General features: G+C 38.8%; 3 protein-coding genes across 4 annotated transcripts; 1 reads left to right on the forward strand and 2 right to left on the reverse strand.

Annotated features, from left to right (window-relative positions):
• Positions 1 to 1,152: 1,152 nt before the first annotated feature.
• Positions 1,153 to 6,562, forward strand: LOC103321381 (ABC transporter B family member 13-like). Its single transcript, XM_089045799.1, is given in 11 exon segments — positions 1,153 to 1,513; positions 1,766 to 1,820; positions 1,961 to 2,136; positions 2,265 to 2,465; positions 2,629 to 2,888; positions 2,982 to 3,295; positions 3,420 to 3,643; positions 3,757 to 4,193; positions 4,195 to 4,511; positions 4,732 to 4,973; positions 5,091 to 6,562. Coding segments are annotated over 11 exon segments (3,732 nt in total). The 5' UTR covers positions 1,153 to 1,228; the 3' UTR covers positions 6,312 to 6,562.
• A 112-nt stretch (positions 6,563 to 6,674) lies between these two features.
• Positions 6,675 to 9,104, reverse strand: LOC103321227 (rac-like GTP-binding protein 5). 2 transcript variants are annotated; one of them, XR_016124073.1, is made up of 8 exons: positions 8,781 to 9,104; positions 8,287 to 8,374; positions 8,068 to 8,177; positions 7,891 to 7,954; positions 7,659 to 7,729; positions 7,360 to 7,424; positions 7,212 to 7,277; positions 6,675 to 7,118 (listed from the first exon to the last, which is right to left on the reverse strand). XR_016124073.1 is itself a non-coding variant. In XM_008223015.3 (7 exons), exons 1-7 carry the CDS (start codon positions 8,877 to 8,879, stop codon positions 7,017 to 7,019), a joined length of 594 nt encoding a protein of 197 aa, XP_008221237.1. In that variant the 5' UTR covers positions 8,880 to 9,104; the 3' UTR covers positions 6,675 to 7,016. The 2 variants fall into 2 exon arrangements, 1 of the variants encoding a protein (XP_008221237.1); XM_008223015.3 differs by lacking the exon at positions 7,659 to 7,729.
• Positions 9,105 to 10,082: 978 nt separating this feature from the next.
• On the reverse strand, positions 10,083 to 13,049 carry LOC103321225 (uncharacterized). Its single transcript, XM_089044329.1, has 3 exons — positions 12,838 to 13,049; positions 10,787 to 11,711; positions 10,083 to 10,692 (listed from the first exon to the last, which is right to left on the reverse strand). Exons 1-2 carry the CDS (start codon positions 12,916 to 12,918, stop codon positions 10,902 to 10,904), a joined length of 891 nt encoding a protein of 296 aa, XP_088900455.1. The 5' UTR covers positions 12,919 to 13,049; the 3' UTR covers positions 10,083 to 10,692; positions 10,787 to 10,901.
• Positions 13,050 to 13,163: the final 114 nt, after the last annotated feature.

Below are 13,163 nucleotides of genomic sequence, written 5' to 3' on the forward strand. Positions count from 1 at the left end.
AGAGACAACAAAGAAGAAGACGAAATCTTAGACGAATATTCTCGTGGGATGAAAATCGCTCCCACAATCGTAGAAGAAAAATTAATTAGTATTAGAAAAACACCTGTGTGGAATAATATGTATGCTAATTGCTCATACTCATTGTGGCCACATTTTTCAAATGTTTTGGCATCTGTCTGTTTAAGAGGAAAAATTAAAAGAAGATTCCCAAACAAATAGCATAGGCTAGCTCACCTTAAATGAAAACTGAAAAGCATAGCTACCTTTTGCAGTTGCACTTTTTCTTCACGAATTATTGATATGCCTAGCTCCCTTCTAATATCCTGCAACAAGGACACATATAGAGTAATACCTAGGTGCTCCTGTGATGCCGACAACTCAATCCAAGCATCGGCATCTCTCTCTGAGTGCCGGTACACACACAAAAGCATGCATAGATTAAGTCTAAAGTGATTATGAACTTTCTTCTTTTGCATCACTACATAATCAACATCAGTACGTAGTATCCACCAAATGCAGCCACTGTGAAAGACATAAGAACTTGTTAGTTTTGGGCGTACCTCAGCCGTGGCTGTGTAGGATATTTCTCTTCCGGAGATCTCTGGAGACCCTGAATTTGGCAAATGCAGGTTAACATGAAATCAAGTCTGAAAGCAGAATCAAACTCTCAAACCTGGGACTGAGAGTCTCCTAAATCCCAATATTGCCCTATTTTTATTTTAATATTTAGTATGATTTTTCAGTTTTGGGCTAGCTGGTTGAACCTTCATTAGTTTACGAAGGCCCAAATTTCAAAATCCAAATAAGAATTTAGAAACAAGCTCATAAATTATTTTTTTCGGGCTGTGGCTATTTTCTCCCAAACGTGGGTTGGGCGGCGGCTGCAGGGCCATGTTCATTCCTTGGAGCTTCTGTCAATCTGGCAATGGCATGGTGATATATGATCCACGGTGTCTTTTAATTATGGATTGAATTTCTTTCCACACAACACAACAGCTCAAGTGAAGGCTACAAAAGACGGCAATAAAGATTCAAAAGTCAGTTAATAAGTAGCCGAGTTGTTTGTTGGCTTGCTGCCCAACTACGTTATAGCTTTGGCATTAATTGGGGGGAAATAGACTTCACGACCTCACCTAGGCCTGTTCCTTTTAGGCTCATCTAATTCCAATTGTTCGCTCTCTCCCTCTTTCTGTTCTCAGCAACTTTGGCTACGTACATTTTTCTACAAATGGAAGAAGTGGAGCTTGTCTTCAATAAGCTTTCAGACGGAGACAGCAACCCACTTCCGAAAATGGAGCAACCAATGAGTTCAAGCAAGCACCGCAGTGTTTCATTAGTCGGCCTTTTTGCTGCTGCTGATAAAGTGGACTTTGTCTTGATGCTTTTCGGAAGTGTCGGGGCCTGCATACATGGTGCTGTGCTTCCTGTGTTCTTTGTTTTGTTTGGTCGTATGATTGATTCTCTGGGACATCTGGCAAAGCATCCTCAACAATTGTCTTCCCGGGTTTCCCAGGTAAAATCAAACATTTCATTTTCAGACTAGCATTTGAATTTGATAACCCTTTTCGTCCCACACTGACACTAATATGGTTGAATTTTGGAGGTTAAATGAGTTTCCATGATGTTCTGTTTTGTTAAAATTTATCAGTCATCTCGCATATCATATATGTATGTTTATATCTTTAGTGTTACTTTTGGTTCTCTTCTCATTTACAGTCGACAACTGTATTATCTAACTTTTGCTCCTTCTCATATTTGCATGCAGCACGCTTTGTACTTGGTGTATCTTGGACTCATTCTTTTTGCATCAGCCTGGATTGGTATGCTTGATCACTTCAGTTTTCAAACTCATCTTGCTGGCAAAGTTATCTCTTAGAGCGAGCAACCAACTACTTTTCTTAATTTTATTCACTTTAAACAGAGCATCAATGCCCTGGTTGACATTTTTTTTGATTTTCAGGTGTCGCTTTCTGGATGCGAACCGGGGAGAGGCAGACAGCTCGTTTGCGGTTGAAGTATCTCCAGTCAGTTCTAAAACAGGATATCAATTTTTTCGACACTGAAGCCAGAGACACCAATATTATTTTCCATATTTCAAGTGATGCAATTCTAGTACAAGATGCAATAGGTGACAAGGTAATTAGCGGGAAAAAAAGAAAATGATGCTATGCTTGATTCTGTAGTGAAATTTTCTGAAGAAGGGGGTACTTAAAGATACATAGATGACATAGTTAGTTAACATTGTTCCTTGTATCTTAATGCAGACAGGCCATGCTCTGCGTTACCTCTCACAGTTCATAGTTGGGTTTGGCATTGGGTTTACGTCGGTATGGCAGCTTACGCTTCTGACCTTGGCTGTGGTTCCATTGATAGCTATTGCCGGGGGAGCTTATACAATAATCATGTCTACCTTATCAGAAAAGGGTGAGGCTGCTTATGCTGAAGCCGGAAAAGTTGCTGAAGAGGTAAACTGTACTTGGTGTATCTTCTTCTGCTACGCTAGGTAGTTCTTGTAATTTCAAGCATGATATATGTATATATTTGAGAATCTTTAATTTGGGGCTGAATTTTATGAATCTGGCCACCCATGCATCCTTTTATTTTTCTCTCACATTTTGCATGGACCAGGTTATTTCGCAGATTCGTACTGTGTACTCATTTGGGGGAGAGCACAGAGCCATTGAAGCATACTCAAATTCACTTAATAAGGCCCTTAAATTGGGTAAAAAGGGTGGATTTGCAAAAGGAGTTGGTGTAGGCTTTACATATGGACTGTTGTTTTGTGCTTGGGCATTGCTTCTCTGGTATGCTGGCATACTTGTAAGGCATCATGACACAAATGGAGGGAAAGCATTCACAACAATTATCAATGTCATCTTTAGTGGATTGTAAGTCCACTCTAAATATGTAATGGGATTCCTTTGTTGGTTTGGTATTTTTTTTTTGTTTCCTGATTAAAAGCAGACTTTTTTCTTCTCTAGTGCTCTTGGTCAAGCTGCTCCAAACCTTGCTGCCATTGCTAAAGGCCGAGCTGCTGCGGCCAATATCATGAAGATGATTGAGACAGATTCTAACTCCTCTAAGGTCTCAGACAATGGAATAGTATTGCCAAAAGTATCTGGGCAGATTGACTTTTGTGAGGTTGGTTTTGCCTATCCATCACGACCTAATAGGGTGTTAGAAAATCTGAGCTTTTCTATTGGCGCTGGCAAGACCTTTGCTGTTGTTGGTCCCAGTGGTTCTGGAAAGAGCACTATTATATCCATGATCCAACGATTCTACAACCCCGTTTCAGGTTTATTTAATTAATCTCTTTAAATCCAAACCATGACTTAATTATAAAATTCATTAGTTTTCTTCTTGGACAATCAATTTTTAACTAAAAGATCTTGCATCGCTTATGAACCAACTTTTGCTAGGTAAAATACTGTTGGATGGACATGATGTTGGAATTCTCCAATTAAAATGGTTACGAGAACAGATGGGATTGGTAAGCCAAGAGCCAGCATTGTTTGCCACCACCATAGCTGGTAACATTCTGTTTGGTAAAGAAGACGCGGACATGGATCAAATCATAGAAGCTGCTAAAGCTGCAAATGCACATTCTTTCATTCAAGGATTACCAGATGGCTACTACACTCAGGTGCACCATTACATCATCATCATCTCCTCGACTGTGTTATTATATGAAACCATATATACTTAACTAATTAAATTGAAGTGTCTATGATAGCCATAACCAATTATTGAATTCAGGCAGGAGAGGGAGGAACTCAGCTTTCAGGAGGGCAAAAGCAGAGAATAGCTATTGCAAGAGCAGTGCTGAGAAACCCAAAAATATTACTCTTAGATGAGGCCACAAGTGCTCTTGATGCAGAATCAGAACAAATTGTTCAGCAGGCACTAAACAAAATCATGTCACATCGAACTACAATCATTGTTGCTCATCGGCTGTCCACTATCCGAGATGTGGATACAATCATTGTCTTGAAGAATGGCCAGGTTGTTGAGAGTGGTAACCATTCAGAATTGATATCCAAGAAAGGGGAGTATGAAAATCTGGTGAGCTTGCAGGTATTGGAACGTGTTAAAGATTCCAAGTTAACATCTGGCCATTCTTCAAGAGATTCTAGCTTTCGAGAAACCACGAACAACTATCAGCAGGAGGCTAAGCCAATAAATAAGACAGCAGAATCCAAGCTCTGCTCCTTCTGCATCAATATGGGAATTAATAAAACTAAATGCCCCTGAGTGGCCCCATGCGATACTCGGGTCAGTTGGTGCAGTTCTGGCCGGAATGGAAGCTCCTCTTTTTGCTCTTTTAATAACTGATATATTGACAGCGTTTTATGCTCCCACTGGTTCTCAAATTAAACAAGAGGTTAAAAAGGTAGCTCTCATATTTGTTGGAGTGGCCGTTGCTACTGTTCCAATATATCTTCTGCAACACTATTTCTATACATTGATGGGGGAGCGGCTCACAACTCGTGTTCGCTTATTAATGTTCACAGGTTCTTTTCTACTCACCATTCAAACCTCAAAGCTCAAAGCTCAAATTATATTTCCAATTTCAAGTGCAAAATGATAGGTTAGTATAATTTAAGAATGATAAACCTACAAATAGAGATGGAGACACGCTTGCAATTGCAATAAAACAACTTATTCATTGTTCACATCATTTACATTACGAAATCAAGAAAATCTGAGAAATCTTTCTTGTTTCAACTGCAGCTATGCTTTCCAACGAAGTTGGTTGGTTTGATTTGGATGAGAATAACACTGGAGCACTGACCTCAATTTTAGCAGCAAATGCAACATTAGTGCGAAGTGCTCTAGCTGACCGTCTATCAACAATTGTGCAGAATCTAGCACTCACAGCGACTGCATTTGTAATTGCCTTCACCCTAAGTTGGCGTATTGCAGCTGTTGTCATTGCCTCTCTCCCACTACTTATTGGAGCTTCCATTGCTGAGGTCAGAGTCACATACCACCATTATGTTAAAGCGCATAATGTATATGTTTCAATCATCTAATTGTTTTTTTTATCCTTAATCCAATATATGTTGGTTTTCTTGATTTTATATCTGCAGCAACTGTTTCTAAAGGGATTTGGAGGGGACTATAACCGTGCCTACTCTAAAGCAACGGCTGTGGCACGTGAAGCAATTGCCAATATCCGTACGGTTGCTGCATTTGGTTGTGAAGAACGGATAGCAATCCAATTCTCCTCAGAACTAAACCAGCCAAACAAGCAAGCAGTTATAAGAGGCCACATATCAGGTTTCTGCTATGGTTTGTCGCAGTTTTTTGCATTCTGTTCCTATGCACTTGGCCTTTGGTATGCATCAATACTAATCAAGCATAAAGACTCAAATTTTGGAGACATCATGAAGTCCTTTATGGTCTTAATAATCACCGCTCTGTCAATAGCAGAAACTCTAGCTCTCACACCAGACATTGTGAAGGGATCACAAGCACTTGGCTCAATTTTCAGAATACTAAAAAGAGAAACAGCCATAAATCCAAATGCTCCCAAATCAAATGTTGTCGCTGATGTCAAAGGAGATATAGAATTTAGGAATGTGAGTTTCTGGTACCCTGCAAGGCCGGATATCACCATTTTCGACAATTTGAATTTAAGGGTCTCGGCAGGAAAGAGTCTTGCAGTTGTCGGCCCAAGCGGGTCGGGGAAGAGTAGTGTGATTGCACTAGTAATGAGATTTTATGACCCCATTTCTGGAACAGTTGTTATTGATGGATATGATATCAAAAGCTTAAACTTGAAATCGTTAAGGAAGAAGATAAGTCTAGTTCAGCAAGAGCCAGCATTGTTCTCTACGACAGTTTATGAGAATATCAAGTATGGGAATGAGGAAGCATCCGACGTTGAGGTGATAAGGGCTGCCAAAGCAGCAAATGCAGATAGTTTCATAAGTAGAATGCCTGAAGGGTACAAAACTCAAGTTGGGGAGAAAGGAGTGCAGTTATCAGGAGGACAGAAACAAAGGGTGGCAATTGCTAGAGCAATATTGAAAGATCCATCGATTCTTCTTTTAGATGAAGCAACAAGTGCATTGGACACAGAGTCTGAGAAGCTTGTTCAAGAGGCTCTTGATAAGCTAATGGAAGGCCGAACGACAATTTTGGTCGCACACAGATTGTCAACTATCCGGGATGCGAATAGAATTGCTCTGCTGCAAAATGGTAGGGTGGTGGAAATGGGAAGCCACGAGCAACTGATTGGAAGACCCGGTAGTCTCTATAAAGAACTAGTTAGTCTACAGCAAGAAAAGAGTGGAGGGATTCATTAATTCAAAGGCAGCATTATTATTATTATGTGGTATACTTCCTATAACCAAAGGTAAAGCATAAGAATCTTTTCGATTACAAGCTAAGATAAGAATAGGCATTTTTCGGAGGGATGTATTAAATTAATAAAGACCACTATTGTATATTTTTGGCTTATGCTGTGTGATACAGACATTAATATTATTTGTAAAGAGATAATGCAATATTGCAAAGGTATACATTTCTTTTTATGGGATTCAAATATCACTAAAAACTTGGTCCAAAATCATGAGTTTGCGGGGGAAAAGTTTAACCAAATCAAAATGCCATTACTCGGAGTTCCATTACGCAACCTGATAAGAACATAAACCATAACGCAAAACCTGTAAATAGCCAAACTTTTGTATTATCAAACATTTAAAATGAGGAATGACAATTATGAATACATTGGAACCAATAACATCTGTCATAATAGGGATCTTCATCACCTCTGGTATATGTATGAGAGAGACACAGAGGTACGTGCGTTAACAAGGCTAACCATGAGTTACGCTACGTGAAAACATGTCTTAAACAAACCATCTAATGCTATCACATGAATCCCTAGAATGTCAGTGAATGCTATACATACACCACAGCTTGCTGCATCCTCAAAGGACTTCAACTACAAAGGAGGTAGTGATGAAGAAAGGCCAGCCAGTCAACACATCATATCTACTTGTTACTTATCACAATATGGAGCAAGCCTTTTGTCCCTTTCTCTTTTTCTTCTTTTGCTTTGGCGGCTGGAGCACAACCTTAATGGCCGCATCAAAAACAGCCTTCACATTCTGCCATTACAATTGTCAATGAATCCCATCAATAACGGGGGTTGAATACACATGAAAAATTGAGGAAGAGGGGAAGAAGAAAAATATGCATACCTGTTGTGTTTTTGAGCTACACTCAATATATGCTGGTGCTCCAATTAGTTTCCTCATTTCCTCTCCCTTTAGGCAAAAACAGTAATCGAAGGTCAGTAGACCAACTTTAAAAAATATTCAGATTTGGGGGCGAAGCAGTAGTCTTTACCTGAGCAGTATTAATGGGAACTGCACCAGAATGGTCAATAAAAAATTGTTTATCATCCCGAAGATCTGCAAATGAAAATCACAAAATTGAGCGCGTTCATCAAAAGAGTAAGAAAATTCAGTAGTAACTAATAAATGATAGTAATAAATGCTCCAAATAATGATAAGAAATGTTGACTCAAGAACAGGAAAGAAAGTGATCAATTGCTGCAGGACTAAGTAAACAAAAGATCAACCTTGATAACAGTGCAGTATTGAATAAAATATCAAATTAAGAACTAGTATTCAATGCACACTCACCAAAAGAAGTTTAGAAATGAGAAGACTAACAAGAGCAGAGCAATACAGCTCTGCTGTACCTTGATGCTGATCTTTACATGGAAGAAATGAGAAGTATAGTCCATAGCCAGTCCCAAAAGTTACAGGGACCATAATGCACCAGACCAGACACCAGCACAAACATAGCAAAATTATCATGCACCAGAACAATATACCAATGCATTATACAAGAAGGGCTGAAACAAGATCTTACCAAGCTTTGTTCCAACCAGAATTATTGGAACGCCGGGTGCATAATGCTGCAGTTCAGGAATCCACTGAAAAGGAAAACAAAATTTCAAACAACTTATCCACACACCAATGATGAAGACGTCATAAGCTTAAGATCATTGCAAATAAAGATAAAATGTTTATAAAGAAGATTTGGAACCTTTTTTGCAACGTTTTCATAGCTGGCTTTGCTTATGAGAGAAAAAGCGAGGATAAAGACATCTGCCCCTCGATAGCTCAAGGGCCTTAATCTATTGTAATCCTCCTGCCCTGTTAGAAAATTGTTAATACAATTCCCAAACTAAAGAACAAAAAAAGCAAACAAAAACAAAGCAAAGAAAATGAATCCACATATTCAAAAGGGGAGTAGTAAAATCACCAGCTGTATCCCATAGTGCTAAATTGACAGTGCTTCCATCCACAACAACATTAGCACTGAAATTGTCGAAAACAGTCGGCACGTAGTCCTGTTGTGCGTGATAGTAAACAAAACAAAGGCACACTAAGTCAATGATATGCAACCCAAGTTCGCCTATATGAAGTAGCAGGATCACAACTCTAAAAGAAAAGAACCCTAAACACCACACACAAAGCAATGCACCATAATGTGTCAACAAAAATTAACAAGAATTAAGAGCGCATACAATTTCATGAAGCAAAATTAATGTCATTCTTGACCTAAATCAAGGTTTGGACTTTGGTGAAATATTATTAAGCTTTATTGGCCAAATGAGCAGCTAATATAGAAATTATGTCACTTTACCCCCGAAGTTACCGGAGGAAGAAGCAAAAACTAAAGCATATGAAAATACATAAGCAATTGTACTTAAATGGGAAGAAGGAGGGCAGTAAATTTACGAAAATGGGACTGACCGTAGGAAAGGTGTTGCTGGTGTAGGAAATCAGCATGCAGGTTTTGCCGACAGCACCGTCACCGACTGTCACGCACTTTATGAACCTGGAGGCGCTCATTTCAATTTTCTACCCTAGAGAGAGAAGCAGCAGATCTCCACCCAAAGATGTCACTTTTTCTTCCTTCAACTTCCTAGGATCACCAAGAACCCATATTTTGCTAATAAACCCTAATTTGCCAAGGGAAAAAGAGAGTGTAGCACTGTGGCCCGTGGGAGAAGAAACTGAAACTGATAGAGAGAAAACAGAGAGTCAAAAAGTCAAATTGTAATTGAAGCGCTTGCTGACGTAGCCATTAGCCAAGCCAACCTTTAGCCAGCTAACACACCTTCCTTATCTGCTTATCTTTTTCTTTTTTTCTTTCTTCTTTCTTTCTGGATCAAATTTATTTGATTTCTACTTATTTGAAACTTTGACCATACTTTGCCGCCCACCCCCCCCGTCCCAAAAAAAAAACCACAGATGCTAAATTTTCTTGCTGCTTGTTGCCCAGAGTTGAGAGGCTTGGAGGGAGTAGCCTGGAAGGTAATGGGCTTTGGGCTTTGGGCTTTTGAAGAGAATAACGCCTGGAAGGTGGCCTTTTATTACTCAAAGAAGAACTCCACCTTGTACCAGTCACGACCCATGTGATCAATAGAGACATCCCTTTGCAGATTTTTCCATTCAATTTTTCCGTTCAATTGGTAAGTTAACTATGCACAAATATCATCCAAACTAGTCTTCGAACTCATCTCAGCTTGTTCCAAAATCGTTCGCAAGCTTCGAATCCAAACCCTAAACCTACTATAGGATACTTAGGACTTGATTAGACTTGGATATTCATGTAACTCGATATGGGCTTTATGATTAAAGTTTTGATATTAATCTTAGGTTAGTACAACATAACCGGACCTAATTTTGACTTGTTTAGGTGAATTTTGTCGAGATAGACATAGAAGGATTTTTTTTAAAAAATTAAATACTATTTATTAAGTAAAGTATGAAATTAATTAAAATATTTAAATACTAATTATTCACTAAAGAAATAATAACTAAAAACTAATTAAAGTAATTCAATAACGTTAAGATATTACTTAATTACAAATATAAAACTAAACAAGCTAATTTGTACTAATTTTTTATTACAAAATAATTTATTATTATATATTGAGTAATTTATTAAATTAATTAAAATATTTACGCTTATGAAATGAAATTAATTAAAATAATAGTGAAAGAAACAGTTCAGAAAGAAAATGAGAGGATTATTTACGCTTACGCCTGTTTATCCAATACCACGTTTCCCATAATTTGAATGTAACAACACTAATTATACATACAATTTCAACTGAGTTGCATACAAAATAATCCTTCAGATCTCCAATCAACTTGAAATCTAACAATATCATTTCCCAGAGAAATAAATAAATAAATAAATAACAAGCTTCGCTGCAATGTCAATCCCAAACTTCATGTAGAGCTTTTGTACGCTAGAAGGACTTTGTCCTGTTGACAAGCGGCAACTGCCTAAAGGGAAAGAGGAAAAGAAACTGGGCATAGCTGCTCTTCATTTAGTATTCAGGGGCATTTTTCATAGACTATGCTCACACGTCGGCTCTCCTCATCGTTCTTCCTCTCAACCCCAAACTTTAATGTCCTCAAATATGACAATCTCTTTAACCCAGAAGTCAGACCTTGATAGGGGCATATTTCTCGTCCATTACCCCACCTTTCTGTTTCTGGAACTGTATGTACTGCAATGTGCTGCTGAAAAATGCATCTGGGGCTGGACTCACATTTGTAGAGTCGCTTTGCATCTGAGTTTTAATCCACCAATCCAAGGATTGCAGCACTTGTAATCCGGGGGTTTCCTTTCTCAGACAAGTAGAGGTACCTGATGCAAAAATCATGAATCAACCTTAGTTTATACAACACGGTAGCAACATAGAATGAAAGACTTCAATCAGGCCCAGTAAAAAACAACTGACTTGTTCAGTATCTCAACAAAGAGCGTGACTGTGGCACTGCTACCCCGAGTTACGCTGGCCATCTGTTGAGCAGCATATGCAATTCTCAAGGCACGCATTTGAAATGGACGAGAAACTAGAATGGAACCGTGAAGGGTAATGCATATACAACAGCCTCCAACAACCACTGTGCTTGTGGCCACGGCGCGCTCCTTGTACAACTGGAGACCTCATTGTTAGCAGCTTTAAATCTTTTGGACCCACATCTGTTTTGATGCTTCGTCCCAAAGAGCCATTCTTCATCACCATCACCAACATCGGCAAATTGAATCGGGGGAGGGATCCAATTCTCAATCAGAGTTGCATGGAGTGAATCTTCACTCTGGATCTGATCTTCAAATGCAGCACTCGCACTTCTCTTCTGACCAATTGTTTCGATCCCCTCTGATGTTGAACAGGGTAAATCTTGGTCAGGTTTTGAAGAGACCTGCCTGAGTTCTACATTTGTCTCTGCACTGGGTTGACTGGGTAAAAGAACAACTTCCGTTCTCTCTGGAGGAAGCAAATCTACCCTTCCAGAAGGAGAGCACACAAGTGAGGCGTCTGGTTCGCTGTGCTTAAGCAATTTAATGCGAATGATCAAAGGCTTGCTTTTCTTGCTGCTTTGGGTTCCATCAGACAAGTAGGAATTGCTCTCAATACAGGTTGGCAGCCCATGTTCGTTTGTAATGTCACTTCTCTCCAGTTGATCAGCTTCATGTTCAATTTTTTGAGGACACCATCCCTTTGCTTCCCCTTTTTTACCCTTCTTTTGCTGGAAACACTTTTTATCATCAAGGCTTTTGACATTGTGAAGAGTATCCTTCTCTTTACGCCCTTGTCCCTTTATCTCCCTTCTCTCTTTCTTCCTCTGACTCTTGCCATTTTTCTCCATCTCTCTCTGGGGCTTTTGAAGCACCAGAATAAATTCAATAAGATTGGTAGAGCAGACCAGTAAAACATGACTAAAGCACAGAAGTAGAGAAACTGCTGACGTTACACGGACTCATTATTTGGAAGAGTTGGGACACAGAAAATAAGATCAAAGAAACGACCAACATTTGATCCATTACTAAATTTTAAGTTAGTACAGTTTTACTAGACAGTGGCGAGATACTTAACCAGATGACGACTAAGTGGTAAGCCACTCACTTACAAATTACAACAGCCTAAGTTTAACGTCAAATTCTATGAAGTCCTGAACTTATGAGATCTGAAAGAAATTGGTAAAACCTACACCTGTAAACTACTGAGATAAACCAAAATTCACACCAACCTGATGACACCACAGTTAACCCCACAAATTCAGCTTCTAATCAAAGATAGAAACGGTGATAACCCATTACAAGGTCCATAACCTAATTTTCATTTCTTGTCCATGAAAACCACAATTCTAAATCAACTTATGAGTTCTTGACCCTTCCAAGATCAAACTTTACTCCAACGACCACACTCAACGATGGACATATAATGTAGTTTTGGGTTGTGATATTAATCTGGTAAAAATTTAAAACACCCTAAGATTCGCATTAGTAATTATGTAACATACATGTTCAAACGTACAATTTTTTTTTCCAGAAAAAACACAAGTTCTTTTGTCAGTACATGGCAAAAAGAAACTCACGATCTATCTCAATTACCAAAAAACCAAAAAGGGAATCGAGATATATTAATATATACGAAGAAAAACTCAAAATTTGTTCAAGATTTGCCCCAAAAAAAACTTAGAATTACCTACAATTTTTCCCTTGAAAAACTCAGATTTGTCTATATTTTCCAAGAACAAATCGGGATTTATCACGAAAAATAATTTCAAACTAGTTTCTACAGGAAAACCATCAACCCCATCCCTACATGATAAGCAAGAATCATAAAAATAGGCCATTCTTGAATGCCCACAAGACCCACCGTTTTAAAAAAATTGACAGACAATGCTAGAATACAAGGTCAGGCATATATTACAGTGATTACATGTCGCAGAAAGAGATAGGGGGAGAGGCCCAGAAAAAGCACAACCAAATTGCTCAACAAACCTTAGTCGGTTCGAGCAAGGCCTCCCTACTCACTGCGCTCCTCGCATAATCGCTAAAGGTGTACTTCAAGGCCCGAGCCATCTTTCAATTAACAAAAAAAAATTTCCACACAACCTAATCGCTTAACTAGATCGGAACTTTCGCAAAACCCTAGCACAGAGTTTTTCGGTTCTCCAGCTTGGAGGTCTTTTGACGGCAATAGATCCTCGAGTACATATGCAATAACATCGTGGCGTTATATAGACCGGCATATTTGTTATACCAATAATGCCCTCGACCTAATTCAATTTTACTTTGAACTCTATTTCTTTTGGTCTCATTTAATT

Source organism: Prunus mume, linkage group LG2 (genome assembly GCF_029339155.1).
Source record: "Prunus mume cultivar Tortuosa linkage group LG2, ASM2933915v1, whole genome shotgun sequence".
NCBI lineage: Eukaryota > Viridiplantae > Streptophyta > Magnoliopsida > Rosales > Rosaceae > Prunus > Prunus mume.